The following is a 27,923-nucleotide window of genomic DNA, read 5'->3' on the forward strand; positions in this document are numbered from 1 at the left end:
ATGTTTGCAAAATACATTTTGCCTATATTGTATTTATTTTTTTCTTTGTTTACCGGTATTGTAATAGGAATGAAGCACATATTCTTACAACTGTTCAGCTACTGTTGTCTTTAACACCTACTTCGTTAGTGAAAACAAAGGTTTCGGTTATTCGGTTATCTGAATACGTCATGGTCACTGGCAGATTCTTCTTTGTAGTCATACATGTGTGAACATCTTGTCCTCCTTGAGTAATTATTGAACAATTATTATAAGCGTACACAACTGTTATATGATGAATGGAAGTGAACACAAGCTTTCTGTGAGAGTCGAACACATCTACCACTGGACCCCTGTTGACATGGGGACATAACAGAACACTTCTAAAGTCGATATACCTGCTGAGTATCGACATGACTCGCTCAGCTGAAGTAGGCTGTGTGAGTCAATTCTCACCAAGGGGAGCTTAGGTCCCATTAAAACATTCTAACCAAACCTAGAGTTATGGCCCGCCCTGTAGAGTGTACACCATTCGACGAGATAAAGAATGTGTGTGTTCATTCACATGAAGACAACTGTGACTGAATTATGATTCAAAATATGTTTCAACCACACAGAAACACAAAAATATTTTTTCATAAAAAACGGTAACGAATACGATGATGATGATGATGATGATGATGATGATGATGATGATAGTTATGGAATAATCAAGATTCATGATTTCAAAACAATCCGAATAATGCCATCATATATATATATTCTGTAAATCCTTTAATTACTGGTTCGTGGGACATCAGTGTAATGATAATGTTCTACAAACAAATGAGCTTGACAAAAAGTCTCTCACAAAACCTGGTAATGAGTAAAATATAAATATCAGCCCTGACACCGGCAAGTATGTTGCTGTAAAATATCAAAACATAAAATGGCAAATATTCAAAAGGAAGTAATGTCAAGGTGCCAACCCTTAAAATAGAGCCGCACATTAATCACGTATAGGACAGTGGTCCTCTCCATAATGACACCATTTAAATCAAATTAAATATTTTGAATAATTCGACACGGAAACGATGATTAATCCGCAGTTAACTATTAACATAAGAATAAAAATAATTAAGAAAGTTCAATGCAAAATGTATACATGAGATTCTTAACAATATTAAAATTTGAATCAAACCATTTACACTTATACAGCCAGCCCTGTCATTATTCCAAACCCACGATAACAAACGAGAGACCCCACTGAGCTGACACAGAAACCTGTCAATTGTTTCTGAGTCAGCGCTGCCAGTGATTGAGGAGGATTCGCTGTCTTTGTTACATGGGCTATTATCTCTTGTAATAGGGGGCGTATGTTAAATAGATAATGCTATCTATTTTTATCTGGCTACACGTCTTTGAACTTAATGCGATTAATGTCACAACTACGAAGCATAATTAACGAAACACGGCGGTTCCGATCAGGGATATCATACATAATATACACACTTCCAGATTTTAATAATTAGATATATACAGCTACGTGTTTTGTGGAAGATGGTTTATAAATACTCTCGGGGAGTGCCAACAGGAATCGTGAAAGCGTTTCAAGTCGACAAGTCAATCAATGTATGTTTGCTCCGGGTTTTATCGCTGGACTGATCATATTCGTTAAATATACATGTTTAAGTTGTTGGTCAAAAAACAAAACAAAAAAATACAAACAACTTGTATATTTGTACAAGAGGGTCAATCGTCATGTTGTAGGATCATTATATTTCAAATACCACCACATGATCACTTCAGGAAATCGACATAATAAGGAAATTCATTTTATCCCCATCAACATGTGATCAGAATATTCATGAAATCGACAACACAATGTTATCATGTTTACAACTATTTCACTTTGAGATCACCATATTTCATGAAATCGACATTATATGGCTCTAATATACAAAATGTCATTCTTACCAGCAATATCACCATCAGATCACAATATTCACGACACAGACATATATATGCATCTGTGAGCTTGGTAATTACCTTTTTGAAATTATATTACTATGGGGAGATAGCTATATTAACATGGCATCAATCAATCAGTTTCACTTTACGAATAATTATTGTGTTCGAGAAAATTATATTTCTTGAAATGTACATTGTAAAGTCGTGAAATATAATATTATCGCCAAAGATCGAACAAGGTCTAATGATCAGCCATCACTAGTGCACCTCTCTGGCAAATGCACGGACGTTCCTGAGGTAGCAGTCCGAAATCTGAATAGACGTTATTATGCACAACACCACACTGTAGAGCATCCGTTCATGCACATCAATCAAACGGCAAGAATAACACATATCACAGAAAACATGACTGGAGATAAATCTCACATAATATCATGTAATTAATACAACTGTCGTCACAATCCGTGACACTCTTTGTCCATCAGTATCTTCCACAAAACGGCTCCGGGTATGGCCATCTTGTTTTTTAACAGCCGTAATCACATCACCAATATGTCTTTTGAGTGAATGGTCCAGAGAATATTTACAACTACCACCCTGAGGCTGCAGTGATGCGGATTGCATTCACATCTAAGATACTGATAAAACAAATAGCAACATGATTGTTCTCTGCTCATCCTGGCCAATCACGTGCTTACACGTGGTATAGATCTCCGTGCTGACATGGGCGGGGTGTAGTCTGGTGGGGGGATGGGAGGGGTAGTTGTGTATGGAGACATGCCATTGGGGGTCACCCTCTTGGGGAAGCCGTTCATGGCTGGTTTGTCGTAGTCGGGAGGTGGTTCCGGTGGCGGTGACCCAATGCTTACCTGAAAGGTATACAAGTATATAAATACTATTCAATGTATCGCTCGAGATGTGTTATATAACATTATGTCAACTTATGAAACGCCAATCCTTACACTGGTGCTGGAGCATAACCACTTCAGCAAAACCCATAGGCACAGTCATGGTGCTGACAAACCGATGATCACAATCAGCGGATCCTGACTGCAGAAGGCGAAGTTACTCTTCTGACAAGTAAATTTGATACCAGACAGCTTATATTTCAGCTATTGAATTTAATGGTTGATAAACTTTTCAGCCGAATCCACTAATCGGCTTACCCATTAACCGAGTCAATCCGGCCTGAAGATATTTTCTGGTGTCATCAAAGTGTTTCAGTGATCCATGTAATTTTCACCTCCATTTAGCCTCTTACTACTTGGTCTGGCCTTGGTGTTTTAAACTCAAATGTCAACTGGTATTCATGACATTCACCCTACTGTACCGGACACAGAACATACTTTGTATAAATGTATACTACGTATAAATTGACTCACTGCGCTTTGGTTGGCATATCCGGATTTGAACGCAGGGTCCACCTCTGCTTCATTCGGATGGTAGTCGTGGTCAGCAGAAAGATAGGGACTTGGCCCTATCCAGCTGAGTACGACGGGGAGGTAGATCAATCCATGGAACAGCCCGAAACATACAACAAGGAGGAACACCTGCGGTGAGAGAATAACAGTACGTGTACGGTTTTCGGATATGATAAAACGGTTTCTGTTACAGATCAACTTCTTCAAAGACATATTCTGGGTTTCAGTGATGAAGCCAGTAGTATGAAGTATCGGTAGCTGTACGAACCTTGAAGAACGTCGTGAAGACGTAGCTGTTGCTGGCCACAAGTAGAATGAAGGCGAGAAAGGTGCTGAAGCCGCCGTTAAACACTGGCGGGCCCATCTCGTTGAGTGTCTCCATCATCCGCTCTGAAACAGACACCATGGGTCACAGTGAGTACAAGATGACCGTACGTACACAAGTTGTCAAGAAGTGATGTCTTCCTTTGTCTGTTTCCCCAGATTGACATGAAGTGATGTCTTACCTTGTCTGTTTCCCCAGATTAACATGAAGTGATGTCTTACCTTGTTTGTTTCCCCTGATTGTCATGAAGTGATGTCTTACCTTGTTTGCTTCCCCTGATTGACATGAAGTGATGTCTTACCTTGTCTGTTTCCCCTGATTGTCTCAAAGTGATGTCTTACCTTGTCTGTTTCCCCAGATTGTCATGAAGTGATGTCTTACCTTGTCTGTTTCCCCAGATTGACATGAAGTGATGTCTTACCTTGTCTGTTTCCCCAGATTGACATGAAGTGATGTCTTACCTTGTCTGTTTCCCCTGATTATCTCAAAGCGATGTCTTACCTTGTCTGTTTCCCCTGATTATCTCAAAGCGATGTCTTACCTTGTCTGTTTCCCCTGATTGTCATGAATTGATGTCTCACCGTGACTGTTTCCCCTGATTGTCATGAAATGATGTCTTACCTTGTCTGTTTCCCCAGATTGTCATGAAGTGATGTCTTACCGTGTCTGTTTCCCCTGATTGTCATGAAGTGATGTCTTACCGTGTCTGTTTCCCCAGATTGTCATGAAGTGATGTCTTACCTTGTCTGTATCCCCTGATTGTCATGAAGTGATGTCATACCTTGTCTGTTTCCCCTGATTGTCATGAAGTGATGTCTTACCTTGTCTGTTTCCCTGATTGTCATGAAGTGATGTCTCACCTTGTCTGTTTCCCCTGATTGACATGAAGTGATGTCTTACCTTGTCTGTTTCCCCAGATTGTCATGAAGTGATGTCTTACCTTGTCTGTTTCCCCAGATTGACATGAAGTGATGTCTTACCTTGTCTGTTTCCCCAGATTGACATGAAGTGATGTCTGACCTTGTCTGTTTCCCCTGATTGTCTCAAAGCAATGTCTTACCTTGTCTGTTTCCCCTGATTGTCATGAATTGATGTCTCACCGTGTCTGTTTCCCCTGATTGTCATGAAGTGATGTCTTATCTTGTCTGTTTCCCCAGATTGTCATGGAGTGATGTCTTACCGTGTCTGTTTCCCCTGATTGTCATGAATTGATGTCTCACCGTGTCTGTTTCCCCTGATTGTCATGAAGTGATGTCTTACCTTGTCTGTTTCCCCTGATTGTCATGAAGTGATGTCTTACCTTGTCTGTTTCCCCAGATTGTCATGAAGTGATGTCTTACCGTGTCTGTTTCCCCTGATTGTCATGAATTGATGCCTTACCGTGTCTGTTTCCCCTGATTGTCATGAAGTGATGTCTTACCTTGTCTGTTTCCCCTGATTGACATGAAGTGATGTCTTACCTTGTCTGTTTCCCCAGATTGACATGAAGTGATGTCTTACCTTGTTTGGTTCCCCAAATTGACATGAAGTGATGTCTTACCTTGTTTGTTTCCCCAAATTGACATGAAGTGATGCTTGACCTTGTCTGTTTCCCCAAATTGACATGAAGTGATGTCTTACCTTGTCTGTTTCCCCTGATTGTCTCAAAGTGATGTCTTACCATGTCTGTTTCCCCTGATTGTCTCAAAGTGATGTCTTACCGTGTCTGTTTCCCCTGATTGTCATGAATTGATGACCTATGTGAGCGGAGTAGTCTACAGCAAGACCGATAGCCAGGATGAGGATGATGCTTGTCACAGTGTCTATGGTGAGTCCCCAGAAGTACATGCAGCCGCCGACATTCACCTGAAAAGCAAAGGTGGGAGAATATGACATCAATCTGTGCAGTGGGATAATTCACGCTTGAAATGGGAATACCTTCAATTAGAGATTTACAGCCTTGACGAAGTCAATTGCAGAGTGACCTCAAATCTTTTTCACCACAGTGACGGTGACGGAAGTAAAGACAAGGTTTTTGTACTCACCAGAGTGAAAGTGACACAGGTAAACACGAGTTTTGTACTCACCAGAGTGAAGGTGACACAGGTAAACACGAGTTTTGTACTCACCAGAGTGAAGGTGACACAGGTAAACACGAGTTTTGTACTCACCAGAGTGAAGGTGACGCAGGTAAAGACGAGGATGCTGGTGAGGAAGTTAGCAATGAGGATGAGGGTAACGACAAACACACAGGCAAAAGCCAGCCCCAAGTTCCTGTACAGCTCCAGCTGGATGACCTGGGGGAGATGAGAACAAAAACATTTACACAAGGCCACTGGTCTCAGGCTACTGAGAATCTATAGGGACTCCACATACACCCCAAACACTTTGTTATGTGGCAGCTGTCTGAAATGTGACGTGTACTAGTTGGATACTATTAAGGGTGACACCACTTGATACAGTACTGGGGTCGGCTACACAAAGAAATTTTATCGCTATGATCGTAACTGTTATACTTTAACACAGACTGACGCCAGGCGTAACACTAAGATTTCTTTGTAGAATGGTGCCGGGCTTTATAACTTTTAAGGATTATCTCAAAGTTGGGACTAGAGAATTAGAACTAGGCCGAAATGATTAACATTCCCACGTGTGGGGCAAAGATCCTGGGTGTTCAGCAACACAATTTAACAACAGGAACTAGACCATTGCGCAGTCTCTGATGGTCAGAACTGACGTAATGTTCATTGCAGGATGTCCGTCCAAGGGCTCTGTGGAAGCATACTTGACACTATGAGTTTGACAAACCAGGGACAGATATTATGAACATCATTTCATGTCATCAGGATACCTTAACTCACAATAGTCCAAATCGCCAGAACATCCGACCCAATAATCGCTTAATCAGTACCAGGAGGCCGATTCCAACCACGCAAAAGGTTCAACAGTAAAGTTATTACATTAATGATATTTATATTACATACAAATAAGATGGTTTTGTGATTTTGTGTTTTCTGGCATATTAGCTAACCTTGTTGGTCTCCCATCCCTGGTATCTCCTGGAGTAGGGGAAGCAGGTGGGAAGTATGCTGGATATGACTTCCCTGATGGTGTCCATGGCCTTCACCTCGGACTGGGAGTCGGGGAAGTCAACGTGCTGGAAAGCAATCCGCGTTGCCTGCAGAAAAAAAGATAACAATATTGATATAGTGTGTCAGTCTCTAAACGTGGTTTCACAGTATTTCAGTCAAATATCACATCCTGTCAGTGTCATGCGGAGGACCGTTCGAAATTAAGCAGGGCTTAGATTTTGTGTTGCGTACAAATCAAGAAACATTTTCAGGACGAAACGGGATCTAACCCATGACCATAGGTTTCCGGCACGCCTTGTGCAATAAACTCACGAAATGTGATGTCTTAGACCATCGTGCCACTTTGGTTACCTATCAGGCTAATCGTGGCAGCCAGGGGCCCGTTTCACAAAGCTCTCGTAAGATCTCGTAACATTTCTCGTAACATTCGTACCTCCTAGACTGTAACATAGGAGGTACGAATGCTACGAGAAAGTTTACGAGATCTTAGGCCTACGAGAGCTTTGTGAAACGGGGCCCTGATAACCACTAGTGGCTAAGAGTCCTTTCGCTGGATGTCCTGAGAAAGGTGTGTGAAGGAAAACCTGTTTAACAGGCGACATCCCCCCTCCACTCCCCTACTGATCTCACTCACACACACACACACACACACACACACACACAAGTTTGTAGGATTCCTCAATGTTCTAACAAACAAATGACATACCTCAATATCGGAAGCTACTCCTGAAGCGTTCGTGAACTTGACGTCTCTCAGAACCCTGCTGTTGGCTGGAAGGTGGGCCCAGTCGAATACTGACTGGATAAACGTAGCCTCATCAGTAGCGACGCCGACCCCTACAAAACATTGATGGCATTTTCTGTGTGAGTGAATAAGTTACATTGATGGCATTTACTGTGTGAGTGAATGAGTTCAACCTTTACATCACATCGGCAGTTTCTCGGCTATATAGTGACGAGATCATATATATCTGCTACAAAAGACTCCAGAGAACGACCATTTATCCACACCAATTAGTGCGTGAAAGGGTGTAAAGAAGACGTTCAACGACAGTGAGTTAGTGAGTGAGTGACGGCAATGTAATGAAACACGAGCCACGGATGGGTGTTGGGTGTATTCATATACATATAATATTTAGTTTTTCTTTTAATGTAAGAACGGACGCTTAAAAAAATTAATTGATTGTCCTTTCCTTTTAGGGGTACAAGAATACCATAAGATTAGGATACTCTAAGTTGTATACGAATATTCATCTAGACAGCAGAGAAAGAATTTGCCGGTGGTGTCGTCGAAGATGTTTAGCGTCCACCCAAAAATATATCAATTAAAATCACAATAATTCAAAAAGGACAAAACACATTCTCTAAATGACGATAGTAATTGATCTTCAAAACGTCTTTTCATTTTTTTTTTAATGTATTTTAACTTCTTCCAAATTTCTGGTTTAATTAATATGCAGCTGGTATCCCCGTTCTCACAACCACGCCACCTTTCAGTACAGTATTACACTGATGCTATGGCACATGGCATCAATCACTAGATTGTGTAGTCCAGGGTCTAGATTTTCGAAGCTCTCTTAGAGCTAAGATAGTCGTTTGTTAATGTTAATGAATTGCATTTACGACTAGCTTAGCGCTAAGAGAGCTTCGAAAATCTAGGCTCAGACTCGATCATTTACAGGTCGCTGTCAAACACGCACGCACGCACAGCACACAGAGATACACATCTTGATGCTGATGGGGACGTGATGACCATTACATGTGTAGGGGTGTGAGCTAGATACGGCTGTTGTAATCCTTGTTGGGGTTCGTTCAGGCTATCACTCACAGGCTAACTTGCTACTCGTCATGTAAGACCAATCTGAGTACCAGCTGTCGACATTGCTGTTATATGAGACTGTGAGACATTGGGTGTATGAGCTGACCGTTTCATTACAGCTGTTGACTAAGCTCTAGACATTGACTGTTGTTGGCGTAGTAGTTCAATGTTGGCTGAAACAAAATTAATGCATAAGCTGTAGTGATTTTATATACAAGTTTCTAAGATACATTAAATCACTTCGGCAACAGGTTAACCTTCACTTCGTTCCGATCTGAGACATTGACTGTCATGTATGAGACTAAGACAATCTGAGACATTGACAGCCATGTATGAGACTAAAGACAATATGAGACACTAAGACAATCTGAGACATTGACAGCCATGTATGAGACTAAGACAATCTGAGACATTGACAGCCATGTATGAGACTAAGACAATCTGAGACATTGACAGCCATGTATGAGACTAAGACAATCTGAGACATTGACAGCCATGTATGAGACTAAGACAATCTGAGACATTGACTGTCATGTATGAGACTAAGACAATCTGAGACATTGACAGCCATGTATGAGACTAAGACAATCTGAGACATTGACAGCTGAGAGTCATGTATGAGACTAAGACAATCTGAGACATTGACAGTCATGTATGAGACTAAGACAATCTGAGACATTGACTGAGACCATGTATGAGACTAAGACTGAGAATCATGTATGAGACTAAGACATTGACATTGACAGCCATGTATGAGACTAAGACAATCTGAGACATTGACAGTCATGTATGAGACTAAGACAATGAGATTGACTAAGACAATCTGAGAGACATGTATGTGACTAAGGCAATCTGAGACATTGACAGCGCTGTATGAGACTAAGACAATCTGAGACATTGACAGCAAAGAGATAGAAACTTATGTCTCCAAACTCAAGATACATTAAATCACAATTTTATAACTGATAAATATCGGATTCAAAGAGTACAGCTTTACGTTCACAAATATTATTCCATATCAAACTTTGTCTGATGATATGGTCGACTTAAGTGTTAATTTCATGCATTGCCAACACATTAATAACATACGGCAGTAGATGTAGCCATCGGCGCCGTCGTCAGGGAAGTATTTGTCTTGGGCCTCAAAGAATTTAAAAGCGTAGCCATCTGACGGAAGGAACCAGGCTGAGTCGAAGTCCTGCTTCAGGTTGATCAAGCCGTAAATGTTGGCAGCGAATATCCCCAAGGTCATTATCAACACGACGATCTGTGAAGGGAAGGGAGACAACTGTTACCGGGATTCTGAGGCGTGTTGCTGAACTCCGATGTCAACAATACACCTAGTGTTCGGCCTCTTCAGTTCCCTAGATTACTGCCCACCTATTCTGACCCTCACTCTCCCAATGACACAATGACAAGGCCAAGAGTACGATTTCTTATATATATTATTATGATATTGGATTTTGATTGAGTGAGTGAGTGTGTGAATGATTGAGTGAGTGAGTGTGTGAATGATTGAGTGAATATTTTGTCAAACATTGTACCAAGTGAACACACACAGCAGCTGGCACTTTAACCATTAAAAGAGCTTCACTTCGGGAATTTCATAAGTTTGTAAAAACATTTAAACTTTCGAACTGAAAAATTCTCTCTCCGTATGCTTCTCACCTAAATCTGTACAATGCACAAAACTGGTATTAAGAGAAGAACAAAAAGTGGCTCGGGTTTTGGAAAACAGGAATGTTGTCCTCAGAAAATGCAACCGTTTCCCACTTACGATCTTAAATCCTTATTCAAAGTCCTATTTCTTCGAAACACAGCTAACGCATTTAGAGAGTGAGTGAGTTTGGTTAAACGCCACTTTTAGCAATATTCCAGCAATATCACGGCGGGGGACACCAGCAATGGGCTTCACACATTGTACCCATGTAGGGAATCGAACCCGGGTCTTCGGCGTGATGAGCAAACGCTTTAACCACTAAGTGATGAAGGAAGCCATAACCAAACAGACTTTCACAGTTTTCAGTTATTGCCAGTCGGAGATATAGGTGTACGCTGAAAATCCCGCAGAGCCCACCGGCAGTTTAATCCACCCGGGTAACGGATTACCACGGCTAGTAAGAGTAACATAATCTGAAATAGCTAAATGAGATTAACACTTTATCTGTACCAAAAGCACCATGCCAGATTAGCGCGCTCATATATCCCTAAGGCTTCCTCTACTTAATGTACATAAATTACATCGACAAATAACATTCTAAAAGAAAGGAAATCTTTGCTAAGAGGTCAGTGTATTGTGAGACTCCGTCATATAAGCATGTGTTTAAGAATACAACCTCATCTTCTAACCACCGATTCATATAATACCAAACATAAGAAAATGATTTGCTGGCTAACCTGGAATATCTTGATAATGTAAATAGTTTCATTATTATCTTAGGTATAATTGTACACAATGAAAGTTGTGAACAAAACACTTTTCTTCAACGTTAACAGCGTTTCAGGTCGTGCTTAGAAATACCGTTGCAAGGGAGATAACTCTGTTAGCCTTAATAACATTTCCCCGTAAGAAGCCATCTCACAGACGAGTAAGGTCAAAAACATGTAAAACTCTGTTACACAACACCTGCATCAAATTCCAACAGAAAATAAACTAAACAACATAAAAATTAGTTTCTTCCTTTTTGCATGAGATGCTATATTTATTAACAATAGAGGTAAATCTCAGGTACGCATATAACGGCATAGCAGAACATTTCTATTAAAACGATAGAAGATACAAGTACAGTTTGACTATAACATGATATTTACCTTGACGGGCAGCTTGGACAAGATCGGTCCAAGAATCTTCTTGAAGAACAGCGGGATGAGCTCAGTCTGGCTGCACTTGTTGGGATGCCAGTTCTTGTGCTTGTAGCAGCAGCAGCACGCATCTCTCATCCCGGACATCCGATGTAGGTCCACAGTGAGACAGGCGGTGAAGAACACTGTCTGCATGATGTACACCCAAGGATGCCGAACGCCGCAAATATACAGAACGAACGCAAAGCCGGAAGAATCTGGAAGCCAAAATAAAAACAACACGCGCTTCAAAACACGGTTTATTTTTAAGTTTGTTTCAATTGTTTGCAATGAAAACAATGACGTACATAATCTCCTGTTTCTTTGGGTTTTAAATCTAAATCTATCAGTTGAAAAATAAGTTGTAAGTTTTCGTTTCCATTTTTTACAATGAAAACAATGACGTACACAATCTCCTGTTTCTTTGGGTTTTAAAAAAAATGTGAAAAATCAGATGAAAATAATACGAAACCAAGTTGTAGCAATCTCCTGTCTTTGGATTTTTAAAAATTACAGTTGAAGAATTATGAAAAATGACGGACCACTTTGTGTTTTTGAATGGAGAGATAGATGAAACGTTACGCTGAAGTCACATACGTGTTACGCTTCATTGTATTGTTATATATGTAAACAACCGACCAACGGTTGATATCACGAGCACAGATTCTTTTAGTGAGTGAGTGAGTTTAGTTTTATGCCGCTTTTAGCAATATGCCCCCAATATCACGGCGGGAGACACAAGAAATGGGCTTCACACATTGTACCCATGTGGGAAATCGAACCCGGGTCTTCGGCGTGACGAGCGAACGCTTTAATCACTAGGCTACCCCACCGCCCTCACCGATTCGTTAACGTAGCTTTGGATGTGTTCACCTCCGGTATCCCCTGGATGGGATCGGGTATGGGATTATGTATTACAGTACGGCATGATACTATGGCGAGAAGTGGTACCAGTGATGCGAATATATAATACATAAGTTGTTTAGTTACATTCGTACAGTGACATCATTCATTTCATGCACATATTTTTCGGACTTTTCAAACTATGATTACAGACGTTAACATGCATAAACTCAATAAACGTACTTAAACATCAGTAATAGTGTCACCTACCGTAGACGCACCAATCGCGAAGGCGACGATGTCGGTAAGGGAGGTAACGGTGACTGAGACCCCAGCGTGTCTGAGTACCCGACCGACCTTCTCAGGGATTTCCATCTCCGTTTCTTCTGGCGTCAGGTTGTTCAGGGCTCCGATGATCACAAACATGTCATCAACACCAATACCTGTAGGTATACCAATACAATACAGGTACACAACATGTAGATACGCTCATTTAAGGACGTAATGACAATTATTACCTACGAGGGCGAAAATATCGGGGTTCATATTTTTCATACGATGCTCTAGGGCAAAATATCACTTTGTCATGGTGACCTGATGTCATGAACAATGCTTTGACGTCACGTTTCTTCTATGACATTGCGTTCTACATGCGGCGACGGTGGGAAGCCAGCCTATGTTTGAAAGCAAATTTGGGTTTATTTTCAATTTGACGACTTCGGTAATAAACAGAATTATATTCGTGTCCATATGATACTATGTTTACGACACTCGGGCCTAAATATCGGTATATCCCTCGCTCTCGCTCGGGAAATACCAACATTTAGGTACTCGTGTCGTAAACATGGTATGACATGGGCACTCATATAATATCCTCCATGTATAAGCACAGTTGCGTATCAACACAAGATAATACTTTATAACCCGTGAGGGCATTTTGTGAACATCAGAGGCATATGACATAATAAAACAGAAATCACGATACAATCAGACATACAAACATAAACAATAATGATATTTAAGACATCCAAAGCAATAGCCCATGTAGAATCCCTAACAGTTAAACTGTGAAATAGCAGACTATCAAAACTATTGACCATTCACAATGCAGGATGGGGTGTGTTTCGTTATCAGGGAAGTATCCAGTTACTGGCGTGCCTCTAAGTTTTAACTGTTGACTGATGCTCTGTTCGGCCAAAAGAAATTTAAGAAACACATACTTTTGTACATCAGTTTTTGTATTAGTATATAATTTACCATTTATGCATGACAACTTCCCAGGGCCTGCATGCTACTCTGGCTTCTTGTCGACTCCACCGCCATTTTGCTGGAATATTGCTGAGTTCGGTGTAAAACAACAGACCATATCAAGTCGAAGCCAACTCTTGCGACTGTAGTAACCGCCGGAGTTACTGACGGCCACAAGAGGGTCCGGGGAATTAATCACAGTCAAAATTGAATACACTGTATCGAGGCTTTTCATGTGAGTGAGCGAGTGAGTATGGTTTTGCGCCGCTTATAGCAATATTCCAGCAATATCAAGGCGGGGGACACCACACATTGTACCCGTGTGGAGAACTCAACCCGGGTCTTTTGCCAACACCGGCACCTGTCTAATTCGGCACACTGTCAAAACCGGCATAAAATTTTGGTCCCGCCATTTTACAACGATATTGTGATCATTAAAACATTTTCTAATCCGGCACCTGTCTTTTCCGTAGTTACCTATTGCTTTTGTCATGAAACTCTTTAGTTGTGAAGGGTAAGCGCACATGGGCGCTGCTCTTAATGGTTCAACAATAATTGTGATCAAACTGTGCAAGCGGACATTGATCTGATCGCAGAAAGCAGTCTAAACCTTTGAATTTAATTTTATTACTTACTTTAGTTGTTTATATATTTTAAATTACAACAAAAATGCATTCTCACACGTCGCAAAACCGCTGTAATGAGCAGTGATGAGTAATGGTATCTATTGTGAACAAATCTATGTGAGACATCAAGACATTGATGCTGGTAAAGGGGGGTAACCTACCCAGCAGCAGGAAGGGCAGGATGGAGTGTAGAGGACCATACTCAGCTCCGACCATGGACGCCAGGCCAAAGGACACCAGAATGGACAGTCCAACACATAGGATGCCCGCGAACGCCAAACCTATCTGTTAACACGGAAACGCACGGAAAGTGTGTAATGGATATATTCAGGAAGGGAGACTGTTATGCCTTTTGTTGAGGTAACGTGTAGCTTTATGGATGAGCGAGTGAGTTTTATTCCGATCCGATTCGAACTTTCTTTTTGACGTACGTGTCAGCTTAATGTTTACAACTGGCGCTGGTCGTACGTGTTAGTCACTATGATGAGCCCCAAATGGCGTTAATGGATCAAACAAGAGAATCTGTTTTTCGGAATCCCCGACTGGGGGCCTTAAAACTACAGGACCAAGCCCCTCTGTCTTAACATCTTACCTTTATAACCCAATACAAACTACATATTAAGGTATCTCTAAAAACGGGCCTAAGCGTGTTGAATGAGAACATTATGGAAACTGTCGATAATAGTTTTACGGTTTGTTATTTCGGGGAAAGATAAAGTATTTACCCGCTGTTCCACCAAGTTGAATCTGCCGAGGACGGTGATGACGAAGAGGATGAGGATGAAGTAACCAGCTGACAGCAGCGTGACATCACCCTGGATGGCGTTGCCGCCTTCATCACTGAAACTATAACACAGCAAATCTCTACACATCACCTTCCCATCCAGAGAAATATATAAATGCAGCTGAGGTTTTACATTCATACATTGAGACTTCTGTAACAGTCCCATCTCCTACAGTAGTATTATTCCAACATAACGGTGGAAATTAAAGGTCCGTCTAGCTGAACACTAAATATTGCTTGACATGGGCACATTTACAGCTATAGTCTGTTTGCAGTGAAAACGTACCGGTGAATTGCACATTAAACAAAAATGTAAATCGAATAAAGTGAAATTAAGATTGCGAAATCCTCATAATTCTACCTTGCCAATTGAACATTTAAATCTTAGATTTTTATTCAACTTATGAAAAAAGTTGTTCAACAAACGATCATAGTTTCAAATCGCTTATATTGGTTTGTATTACAAGGGGATAAGCGCAGTTGTTGGAACAGTGAAACAAATGCACGTGCGGTACGTGATGAGCGTTAACTTAGACCAACCCTACTTGATCTCGGTGTTTCATTTTATGTGCATACCTCCTTGTAATACAAACCAATAATACCGATTTGAAACTATGATCGTTTCTTAAACAACTTTCATCCCAAGTTGAATAAAGTTCTGAGATTTAAATTTTCAAATGACAGGTAAAATTATGAGGATTCGCAATCGTAATTTCACTTTATTTGATTTACTTTTTTGTTTAAAGTGAAATTCATCGGTACGGTTTCACCGCAAACAGACTATAGTGCTAGTGCTGAAGATAGTGAGTGAGTTACAGGTAACGCCATCCTCAACAACATGGAATTCAAATGATGCCGTATCTGCTCAGCAGAATCACGGGTGACCCACAAAGGAACGACCCACTTCGAATCCATTAGTATCAGTGCATGCTACCACTGGGCCACCCTACCCCACCTTCCTCCATATGCCTGCACCACAGTGTCAACTACGAGAGGACCAAGCCAACGTACCTTCGTGCTGTGAAGACGTACGACCCAGTCAAGCCGGCGTGGCCGTTCTTTCCTATTTCTATCAGCTGAAGTTCCCAGTCCTCTGTGTTTGCCTTTATCTGTACAAACAACGATCAAGTGTTGGAACTGCCAAACAGTTATATTATTTATTTATTTATTTTGTGAACTACTTATTAAGAAAAAAGTAAGATAGCTGAAACTCTACATTACAACTAGAAAGTATTTTACTCGTACAAACCGATGTCTCCCCCTTACCCCAATTCAACGTTGAGAGCTCAACAGAAAAAAATAATTGAAACAGAAAAAGAAAATATTAAAACAAAAGTTCAAACCCCCCAAAAGCACATCTACATGATATGGAGGGGCAGTATAGCAAATTTAGTGAACATGGGTCAATTAGTTTCAGAATTTTGCTCCGGATCCTTCAAAAAGACAAGTCCAAATTGTTGCCATGAAAACAGAGAAAAATAAAATTGATATGAACCTCAACCCCCAAAAGGCACATCTACATGATATGGAGGGGCAGTATAGCAAATTTGGTGAAGATTATTCAAGTAGTTTTAGAGATATGTTCAGGAAACAATGGGAACGCCGACGCTGACACCGACGCCGACGGAAATACAACCAAAAACAATATGTCTCCCGATCCTTCGGGGGGAAACATAATTACTACATGCAAGTAGTTAAGGACCGCCCGAATCCTTCAGATTAAGATAGGTGCATATGGGCACAGTACTGTGAAAGAATCGGGTGGTCCAGCGTCTAATTCTTTTGTGTATACTAGTATACTTGGAGTACAACATACCCTCTTATTTTATAAAATAAACTACAGTAAAGGAATTGGGGGATCCTTAGCTTCTATGGAGTGTTATGTATTGATTTCAAGAATTTTGTCATTGCAGATATTAAGCACAACTATAGGGCTTGGAGCAAGTATACATTGATGGTAGATCCTTTCACATCAGCTACGTACACTGTCATCACCAAGTAAAAAACCAGGTAGATGTCATCGCCCCCGCAGCAGTGATGTGCCCACTTCCGTTTTCAGTGCGCACGCCCAGAAGAGTCTTCACGTCAAGAGCGTTGCCGAAAACAGGGCTGAAATTAAATGGTGGCAACCGTTACGACTTTCTGAGACTAAATTGTCGAATGTCTTTTTTGATCTACCCAAAGTAATATATTCAATAATTCTTTAATTCAGGTGTACGAATTACTTTTATATAATTAAACTTTTGTATTAAGGTGTCTTTAGCAGGGATAAGGCAAAATCCATATAAATTTATGGAAATTTCACAAATACAGCCAAGTGTACAAATTGACAAGTATTTTATTCAGCTGCTGATTAGAGTATTTTCTTATTAATTCATATCACCTGAATTTGATCGTATTAACATCGTCCAAGATGTCCTGCTGAGAGAGGCCGTCAATTGTCGCTTTGTTGAATGACCAAAGGTCCAGTATACTGGACACTCGACAGTTGGCCCCGATCCTGTTATAAAAATTAAGTTAATGGGTTCAGATTTGCTTTAAACGGTACCTTCGCACCATAGTCATCTCAGTTTTATATTGATATATTAAAGTTTAAAGGATTTCCGTTTATATCTGGCCACAAGTGTGATGTTACGTTTCAAAGAGTATAATATTCGATGACACGTGTTCGATTCCCCAGGTGGGTACAATGTATGAAGCCCATTTCCGATTTCCTCGCCATGATATTGATGGAATATTTGCTTAAAGCGGTGTTAAACCTTACTCACTCACGTATTTTTTATCAAAGACGTCAAATAGTCAAAAGTTATTTCTGTTTTTCTCTGCATTTTTAATACATTTTAGCCTAACCTATGCCTATATTTTTTGTCCCCAAAATGCAATTGTTAGAATTCTTACTCCTATACATTTGACCATATATGATAGCATTTCATTGTAAAGGTAACGGTACCCCGGCTGTTGTCATTTATATCCATGGCAACGTTACAAATGTTGACTGAAGGTTACCGCGCCTACAAACGACTTACTTGAGACATACATCGGTCAACTTGTATCCATTAGCGGAGGTTGCGTTCAGAGCAGATTCATACATCGAATACACCTGCAAGTACATAGGGAAAATAATAATGCTCACTATCGATGGTGACCCCAAGGGTTTTGGAAAACATGAGGTGACATCTCAAAAACATTACCGCGTCTGTTTTCGATCTGGAAGCTTTATTCAAGTTAAGTGAGTTTAAGTGATTGATAAATAGAACTTTCTCAAGGGCAATGCGGCTTTCAGAAAAGTCAGTCGAAAGAAAACGTCACACATCGGGAAACTTAAGGGAACGTGAATCAGTAGTGTATTGAACACACATACATCGATATGTGGGGATTAAAAGTAGTTCCGGCTGCCTGACCCCATTTGCATATTTATCGTATCGACAACACAGTTAATACGCGACGAGACAATTTACCGCTTGTAACGATGCTCTTGTGAGGAGGTTGTTGCCCGTGACTATGATGGTGGCAACACGTAAGGTAGATGGAAACTGCTCCGTCGCCCATTTCCGCTGATTAATGATGTCGGCACCAATAGGTATCCAGAGCTTGTCGGGGTCGGTTGTTTCGTTGAAGCGGAGAAACCCGATGCCGACCAGCCCGCAAGCTATGGCGCAGCACAACATCACAATCCATGGCCGCTTTCCGATATTCAAACCAAGTCTGAAATCAAAAATACTCGAAATTGTAAAACAAATCATTTGAAATCACGAACTTATGTCAGGGAGAGTGGTAATAGTATTTTGTGATGCCATAAGTGAGTGAGTATGGTTTAGCGTCGCTTTGAACAATATTAAAGCAATGTCACAGCGGGGAACACCAGAACTGGGCTCCATATTGTACTCATATGGAGATCCAAACCCGGGTCTTTCATGTGACGATTGAATACTCCAACCATAAGGCCACCCCCGTCGTCCCTGTATGCGCTAAGTAGTATGACTCTGATTTGTCTATATATTCAATAAACTGGGTACGCGCTTTGTCCTTTTTCGTTCAACTTGCATTTTGTAAAATGCCTTTTGTTCGTACAGGTTCGAGCCAAGATCGAGCATCTGGACAGCGTCACCGGATTACATGAATAAACCTTACGATGTAACGAAGTCGGTTATGTCGAAATATCATCTTACACGAACCATATTCTAGTCTGGCTCGCAGTCCCTTAACCATACAGCCTAGCCCTCCCCTGCAGTGCAAAAGCCCTAAATGAAGCAATTCTAGATTTCCCCAGGTTCTGAATCTCTGGTCTTCCTGGGGTCCTTTTGAATTTAAATGGGGTTATTTGTTACGTTCAGAATTATATATATTCAGAGACTTAGCGTTAGACTAACCATATTCATATGTCCAACAGAAAGAAAAGTCCTGAGTTGAAAGAGTTATATTTATTAATTATAACGTCCCTTGCAAGCCACTGAAGCCACATATAACTATCAATAATAGTGGCTATTGTTGAAACACGTCTCAAGCTGTTAGAGAATTACAAACATTTACAAGTTAAATATCTTGAAAAAGACAAGGGCCTCGGCTATTTCAGTTCTTCAGGACAAAGCGCAGGGTTATTTTCGACTAACCAAAACACAGGCCTGAGCTTTGCTCCTTATTTTGTTGTGCAACGAAATCTCATAATTGCCGTAAAAGTGTTTACAACAACTGTCTTGCTGTGAACAGGATGTTTAATCACACGTCGCCTGGGAAACGAGTCTGGTAAGTATCATTCCTTCGTGATAAAATGAAGCAGGAAGCGGAAAGAAATCTAATGACATTGTAAATATTTTGATAAGATACTTTACTGCAGAAGGTGATTCCTGACGAAATACATTTAGCCATTATTTGATACACAGTTTCTGACTCGTTGCCATGGTAACCTTCGTAAACATTAGCGCTGATCATGATGTAGATGCACACGTCTATATGGGCTGTCCTTCCGGTAAAGAGGTTCCTGTGTTTATAGATATCTGTTCTGTCGTCAATGTCTCAGTGGTTTGTGCCGTCACTACGTACGTTCAGTCTGTTTTTGTTTTGTTCTTTATCTTCCATTAATCCTAATAACTAGCTTCGTAATTAAATTGTTATCTTTGTACATTCCCCCACCTTGCGTTGTGTAAACATCTCCTGAGCAAAAATTAGCTCTGAAATGTATAAAGAATAAAAAGAAGTTGTTATCCATAGCAACGCGTCATGTATTGTTGTTCTTTTTGTGTTTAACGCCCTCTCAACAATAGTCCAGCTACATGACGATGGTCTGATAGTCCTGTGATCAACAGCATGAGCATCGATCTACGCAATTGGCATACGATGACACGATCCCGTTAGTTGCCTCTGAAGACAAGCATGGGTTGCTGAAGACCAGTTCTAGCCGGGTTTTGGTTCAGCAATGTTAGTGAAAAGAGTCAGTGTATCCTAATTCTTCTATTTTAGTACATATAAACATAAACTCTATATTTAGTGTGGTTCAAACCGAGGGAGAGGCGTGTGTGCGTGCGTGTGTGTGCGTGCGTGTGTGCGTATGTGTGCGAGAGGGGATGGGTGGGGTTTGGGAGATAAGAGTGGGAGCTGAAATTCTGTGATAACTGAAATCAAACGGTATTTACTGATGTCACACAATATTTACTCACTCCCTTATCGTGTATTGTAACTAATGGCTTTTAGGAAGTGATTGCCATAGTGACGGTGATGGTAAGATATGACTGGTCGACACGATACTACTCCACTACCAATTAATATTCTGTGACAGCCATCGCTCTGATTTATGTCTTTGAAATACTGGCCGTTCAATGAAACCTGTCAGCGATCTTTAGAAACAGAAATATGTAGACACACCCAACGTCATATTGAGTTTGACCCCTCACGCATTACCTCACACTACATGAATCTCAACAAGTAATGAAATCATCTTTGACTCAAACACAAGTTTACAGGACAAACAGAGTGATAATGAATGTTGCCTGTTTTCAGTACAAGCTAAGACCAATGTTTTGTTTCCAGTATTATCGAGTACACGTACACTGATCCGCCCTCCCGTGTCTCCTCTACCTTGGTTTATTGCCAGCTTGAATACACAGCGGGTAGACGGGTACTCTGTATACCAGATCATCTCCACAGTAATCCAACCACCCGCTTACCGCAGATCATGCGAAACATTCCATTAACTACATGCGTGTTTGCAGTTACTCTACAGGGGTAATGAATACAACGTTTATCACCCCTTCACGACCCTCCTTCCACGTGGTATATGGACACGTGACAGTTGCCTTGATCAGATATAGAATGGCCCACAGAATAATACCTTGATAAGGAAGTTCTTGAACCGAGCAGGTCAACACGTGACACTGTTGGTTGTGTAACTTGTGTAAATGTGAGAAACACTATTGCATAGTGAAGCCAAAATATTGAGCTGCATCGGTCCTATTTTGACATTAGTTTTGGAAATAGTTTGTTGTTGTTTTTATTGCGGCATGTGTTTGGGTTTTCAGTTTGGTGACTTTATTATTTTCTATTAAAGTTATCAAAATTATTTTTATTCATTTTACAACTGTGCATATGAATATATCCCATTGCCGGTGAAATGCGTTGACGATTTCATGTAGAGCTGTTTAAATCAAGCATTATTTTACACGCCGTCAAATATCAAACTCTTCTATGACAGAGCCTCTTCTGGGTGATTTATAGCTCGGTTAAAGCTACGAATCATGTACAAACAAATATATCCAATACATTTACAATGTATGCATGAAGTTGCCATCAAGGGTCACAGCCTTGCCCGCTGACCTATATTTAAAACATTGTTGTATAAAACGTAACTCGTAAAATGAGGAACCTATGAATCGTTGATACAGTTTCTGACTAACGTACTAACCATAGAGTACCTTGCCAATACGACTACGTTAGTCAAGACGCAAATATTAGCATTTGTATAATACGGATTAACCGGGCGTTTAATAATTTCATAAGCGTATAGGTTGGGTATATATACTCATGCCAATAATGGTTGTCACCTCCCTCCCCACCCCAACCCCCCACACACACCCTCTCCAATAAAAGATATTGAAGGGGGTGACAACCATTATTGGCATGAGTATATTAACCGCTGCTTCAATTAGACCTGGTTAAGGATCCCGGAGTTCATTGGCCTCGATGTGAACCTACCATTTACAGACATTAATATCACACATCCTAGCCAGCGGTATACTAGCTTATATAACATTTGCTTAGTAAAGCACAAATTCTGACAATTCCGACAACTGCTGGTTTGGTGTACCCTCTGATAAGTGTAAACTGTCACGGATTCCATAGACGAAAGAATATCTTTGGTGCCTCTGTCTGAGGGCTAGGGTTCAATTTCCGACTGGGACATAACCCCCCAAAGTACAAACATTTTAGCTTTACAAAGTGTAACCCCAAATACGACACATGTTACATCTGACCACTTTCTACAAGGAAGTGAGTATTCATCCCTCCCATTGTGAGAAAGTATGTACAAACATGTGGTATTATCATAATAATTGATCATTATCATAATATCTAATGGTATTTTCCGAGATGTGGAGCATCAACGGTATAGCAAATTAGATTAGGCTTCGGACAGATTTACAGTGACGTCTCACTGAACGCCTTTAAATTTGGACATGGATATGGAGTGGGTTTTTTCATGGATCGAGAGGTTGCCTTGCCTTTAGTGAGTGAGTGAGTTTAGTTTTACGCCACACTCAGCAATATTCCAGCTATATGGCGGCGGTCTGTAAATAATCGAGTTTGGACCAGACAATCCAGTGATCAACAGCATGAGCATCGATCTGCGCAATTGGGAACCGATGACATGTGTCAACCAAGTCAACGAGCTTGATCATCACCACCCGATCCCGTTAGTCGACTCCTACGACAAGCATGGGCTACTGAAGGTACATTCTAACCCGGACCTTCACGGGTTCCTTACCTTTATAAGTGTTTGTGACCCATGTAACTGGTCGGGAAGGTACATTTGATACAATCATAATAATTGATCATTATCATAATATCTAGTCGTATTTTCCGAGACGTGGAGCATCAACGGTGTAATAAATTAGATTAAGCTTCGGACAAGTGGACAGGCATCTCTCACTAAACGTCTTTAACTTTGGACATGGATATGGAGTGTCTTTTATGGATCGAGAGGTTGCCTTGCCTTTGTAAGTGTTTGTGACCCTTGTAACAGGGGGTGGGGGGAGCATAAGTTTACCTTACGCTTATCATCACTATTTAACAGTGATAAATATACACACAATTGTGTTACCGAGATTTCCTGTGATTTGGGAAATATTGGGATCGTGTAATGTACATTTCGCGGTCACTACAGGCCCTCATAGACAACATCAGTGTGTAAATCATAAAATAACTATTAGTAATCTCGACCTACTGATCTAAGTTCATTCATATCTGTAAGAAATGGACACAATAGACAAAAGGTCAAACAAGGTGTAATCTCAAGACCAGTGAAGCAAAGAAATCTACGGGACATATCAGAGAATAATTTCCTCATAGCCTGGAGGTGTGTTTAACACCGTCAACCAAGTCCTACTGGTTGTGTATATGTAGGTCGCTCAAATCTCAATATTGTGAATCAGAATTCTGAATTCAGATTAATATCACCCATATCTCCATATAATCAACATATCACGGTCGATTGATGGTCAGTGAATTTCTCTACTACTCGTAGGAGAGTGAGTAGGTATGGCTTGTAGCAATATTCCAGCAATATCACAGCGGGGGACACCAGAAATAGGTTTCAAACACTGTACCTTTGTGGGGAATCGAACCCGGGTCTTCGGAGTGACGAACGAACGCTTTAACCACTTAGCTACCCCACCGCCGTAGAATAGTGAACACTGATAGGGGTTGAGAGCGGGGTAATATAGGCAGGATACATTCTCAAACTAAACAACTAGAACGATTTATTTTACACATCACGTTATCTATCAGAGCCTACCTGCACAAAGCGCTGTAGTCACAAGTCTACTGTTTGAGGGGGCGGTGGGGTAGCCTAGTAGTTAAAGCGTTCGATCGACACGCCGAAGACCCTGGTTCGATTCGCCACATGGGTACATAGAGATTACTAAACTAGTGTCTGTCAGATACCATTTATCTTACAACGAGTTGTTTCAAAACGTATTTAACGAGCGAAAGCGAGTTAAATACGTTTTGAAACAACGAGTTGTAAGATAAATGGTATCTGACAGACAGGAGTACAGTAATCTGTTTCTTACACACCATAAAATCGCACCATTTTATGGTAGAATAGATTCAAATTTCATGTTTTCTCATCGTAGGTGCGCAATAATACACAACACATTTATGAATGAGTGACGTCACTTGGCTTCCTTATCACTACTCATCCCCATGGTGACCCTCCACAAAAAGGTTTCTGCCACCTCTTCGCATCATCAAGGCAATGGTGATAATGATATCTAGATAAGATCACAGAAAATTAATTAAACCCTCTAAAACGACGATGTTACCATGCAAATGTGGATGATTTTAATTCTTGCAAGCGTAAAATATTTGAGCGAGTGACGTCATCGTTATCGCTTGGTGGTTGTCGTCATCGGACGATTGTTTTGTGTACATGCAACCATAAACTTCCCATAGAAACTGGGAGATGGCAAAATATACCAAAAGAACACAGAGTTTGTAACTAATGTGACTCACATTTGATCGGAGATGAGTTCCACTATTTGTTTAAATGTAATTATTTTGCAGACATACGTAAATCGTTGTTAAAAGAACCTTATAGTTCCTGGCCAAATTTATCGAAATTCCGTCAACTGTTTTCAAGTAAAATATCTACCCTTAAAAATGTATCCAAGTTCATCAAGATTGTTTGCAAACACTTTAATTGTTGCATCATTTAGTCATCTTGTTGTACATATTGTATGTAACATACTCCTTTGTTATACTCATGTACCACCGATGGTGGATTATTTTGAGTAATAAAAACGTGTGATGTATCTCCGCACATTGGGGATCTGTACTTGTGTACCAGTTTACGTTCAATGTTCTCCCATCGACCGGAGCCAAAACTTTTGAGTGTGTGTAATTAGGTACACCCAGTGTGCTTGAATGTGACATTGCTGAGGTTACGTTCACTGTCTATGGGGGACTACTCTTCTTCGCCACATCCTTCTCGTTTTCCCGAGCCAAAACCTGCCACTTGGAATGTAATGGAATTTACGGAGTTTTCAGTATGAAATGTGAGTTGATTACATCCTGTAAGTTATCAAGACATAAACTTTTCATTATCATGCGTCGGAGGAATATCTTGAGCAATGACTTATGTGTAGATGAACCGTGCCTGTACATGTTCGATTAAATAGAAAGGACGTGTGCCGCCATTTGCACTCATGAAGCCTTGCAAAACGTACCATGTCGTACATTGTTTCAACGAGTGTGTTTTGGTTCTGATTGTCATGAGTGAATTTGATAACATTGGAATCACATAGTATCTCGGAGCTGGAAGTGGGTCTTCATCATGTGTATCAGTGAAAAATGTCACCTTCATCAATGCATCAAAGAAACAACGAGGCAAATCGATCTCACAATGGACAGGCACTGACGTTATTGTGTCAGGTATTTTTGCAAGACGACACATGACACTTGTCGCATCTCTCCAGTAAAAGTACCAGTGTTGTACATTTTGAATATTCGAAGGGAATCAAGGGCTTTATCTCTAACGGTGATTTTCACATAATTGTGACTCATTGTATAAATACCTGTTTATGTTGCAATCGCGAAAATAACAGGTAGGTGTAAAGGGGTATTTTTTGCATGAGTAACAGGTTTCTGTTCGATTGAAGCACGAGTAACTTATCAATGAAGGTTAATCAGGAAAGTAGTCCGTCATAACCTGACCCTAGGTCATCACCATGGAGTAGCAAATCACGGGATTAGAAATCGATCTCACACATATGTGTGATACCAGTTTTCTCACATGGGTTTCTCACCCACGTATGTGTAAGAAAATGTGTGAAGCAATATTCCAGCAATATCACGGCGGGGGACACCAGAAATGGATTTCACACATAGTACCCACCGCCCCCAAACCATTTACTAACATGATGTGTAAACATTCGAGTCAGGGCACATGCTCTGACAAACCAGTGTTCGATATTATGAGCAGCGAGCAACTCAGTCGGGTACATGTCTTACGACATTCTAGTGGAAATTACCACTGTTCTACAACTATACGTACAGAATACCCTTCCGAGTGTGTATGTGTTACAGAAAGACCACGACAGTGTTTGTGAGGTAACGCAGCCTTGTCTACTAGGAATAGTGTTCAAACAGTTCAGTTCAAATAAGCATAGATTTTGAGTATTTATCAACGCCATTACACGCACCTGCACAACTGCCAAGTATCAAACACTCCGTTACATCTGAAGGTGTTAAACTAAATATGACTGAAATGGGGCGCTACTTCTATAAACTGAAAGAATTCACCCATCCTAACATAATACTCGGGTCATCAGTCTTGAAATTCCTTTGACAGATACCTTTTATGAGAGCTCTATTACGTATATAGTCTCCTCGCTATACAGCGTATTTACTGTTCACACGCTCCAAAAAGCACAAACTCTTAAAGGTTTCAAAAAACGTTGGGATTTCATATATTGTTTGTTTCCACCAGAACTGAGTCTGCACCTTGGTTATATGGCCTGATGACTGGGCATTAAAGATAGGGTTGAATGCCATCCATGAATGCGGTCGAGTGTTAATTGGCGTCCAAGCAGGGCTGACCTGGTCAGTTTCACGATACCCGAAATATGTGAGCTCACCCGTTTAAAACGCCTAACAAGTGCTCTCAACCGTGAACCTCAGATACCTCATGTGAGTTACTCAAGAATCACATAATGTCAATGAGTAGTAAAATAAAGTTTCAAGCTCCGATGAAACAGGCCGATGATACCATTAGGCATCGTTATAACGTGTTATAACAGTGACGAGTTGCGTTATAAAGAGAACATCGATCGGTTACGAAACGGTTATTTCAATGTTATCAACCACAGCTTGTCAGTGTTGTATTCAGCAGCAATAACCCACATATACCACAAATAAATTAACATCGGGATGAATGTGTTTGCGATGATAAGAAACCCCGTGAATGACAACAAGAACAGACTATTGATTTCCGCTGCTTTACTCCCAATATTTGTGAAATACCACAGTAAAAGCGTGACACTGGACTTGATTCTCAACAGACAACCGTAAAGAATGTGGCAGCTATATAAATACACCGTTTGCCAGCGTTATATTCAACCATTCACATAACAATACCACAACACAGCTGGTAATGGCGTTCTATCGTCATGGTCAATGTTGTGTGTAACTATGATGTTAGGTCACTCACTTGTAAAACCCTTTCTCGAGGGTCTCGATGATGGCGTTGCTAATTCTCTTCAGAATCCCATGTTTCTTGGGAGCCTTGTCCCTCGCTAACTGTTCCCTGCTTCCTGAATTCATTTTGAAGGAAGATGATCCAGTTCACCATAAACGCAGCTCCGACCTAGCCGACACACCTGGTCGCTTCGGCACACCTGTAGACAATGTTACAACGCGATGTACGTTATTACAGGTAACGTGATCTCTCAGTCAAATTAGCCGAGTCACTGTCATAGCAACACACGGACGCCTCCACCTGGTTCTCTCACATCTGGCCTTGGTCCAGTCTCTAGCAATATGAACGGGGTTCACGATGTATTGAAGACAGATCGATTGATTGTATCGCGCCGTTTGGCTGTGACCGATCTCTGGATAGTCACGTGATGAGCCACGTGACAACAAGGACGCCTGCACGTGTACTGTCGATATATGAGTATGTATTTTTTACGAGGGGTGTTAACTGGATTAGCTATGGTTAATCGGATGAGCGAAGGTTATGCAACATGGAAACATGTGCTTCACGGATAACTGGACCAGTTTTTGGACAGGCAGTTAAGCCAGCCCGTCTG

At 40.8% G+C, this 27,923-nt stretch overlaps 1 protein-coding gene and 1 long non-coding RNA gene across 2 annotated transcripts; both read right to left on the bottom strand.

Moving 5' to 3' along the window:
* Positions 1-466: 466 nt before the first annotated feature.
* LOC124284007 (NPC intracellular cholesterol transporter 1-like) lies at positions 467-27,923 on the bottom strand. Its single transcript, XM_046720044.1, is given in 20 exon segments — positions 467-2,798; positions 3,312-3,479; positions 3,619-3,740; positions 5,376-5,520; positions 5,826-5,951; positions 6,686-6,832; positions 7,453-7,583; positions 9,655-9,832; positions 11,377-11,570; positions 11,573-11,624; positions 12,520-12,692; positions 14,285-14,408; positions 14,849-14,969; positions 15,919-16,016; positions 16,592-16,619; positions 16,915-17,016; positions 17,291-17,407; positions 17,934-18,007; positions 18,366-18,612; positions 27,323-27,923. Coding segments are annotated over 20 exon segments (2,643 nt in total). The 5' UTR covers positions 27,436-27,923; the 3' UTR covers positions 467-2,615.
* Positions 4,003-4,683, bottom strand: LOC124284021. The gene is made up of 2 exons (XR_006900456.1): positions 4,377-4,683; positions 4,003-4,176 (listed from the first exon to the last, which is right to left on the bottom strand). It is a non-coding gene; the product is annotated as an uncharacterized LOC124284021 (long non-coding RNA).

Source organism: Haliotis rubra, unplaced genomic scaffold, assembly GCF_003918875.1.
Source record: "Haliotis rubra isolate DU_JTF1 unplaced genomic scaffold, ASM391887v1 Scf328, whole genome shotgun sequence".
NCBI lineage: Eukaryota > Metazoa > Mollusca > Gastropoda > Lepetellida > Haliotidae > Haliotis > Haliotis rubra.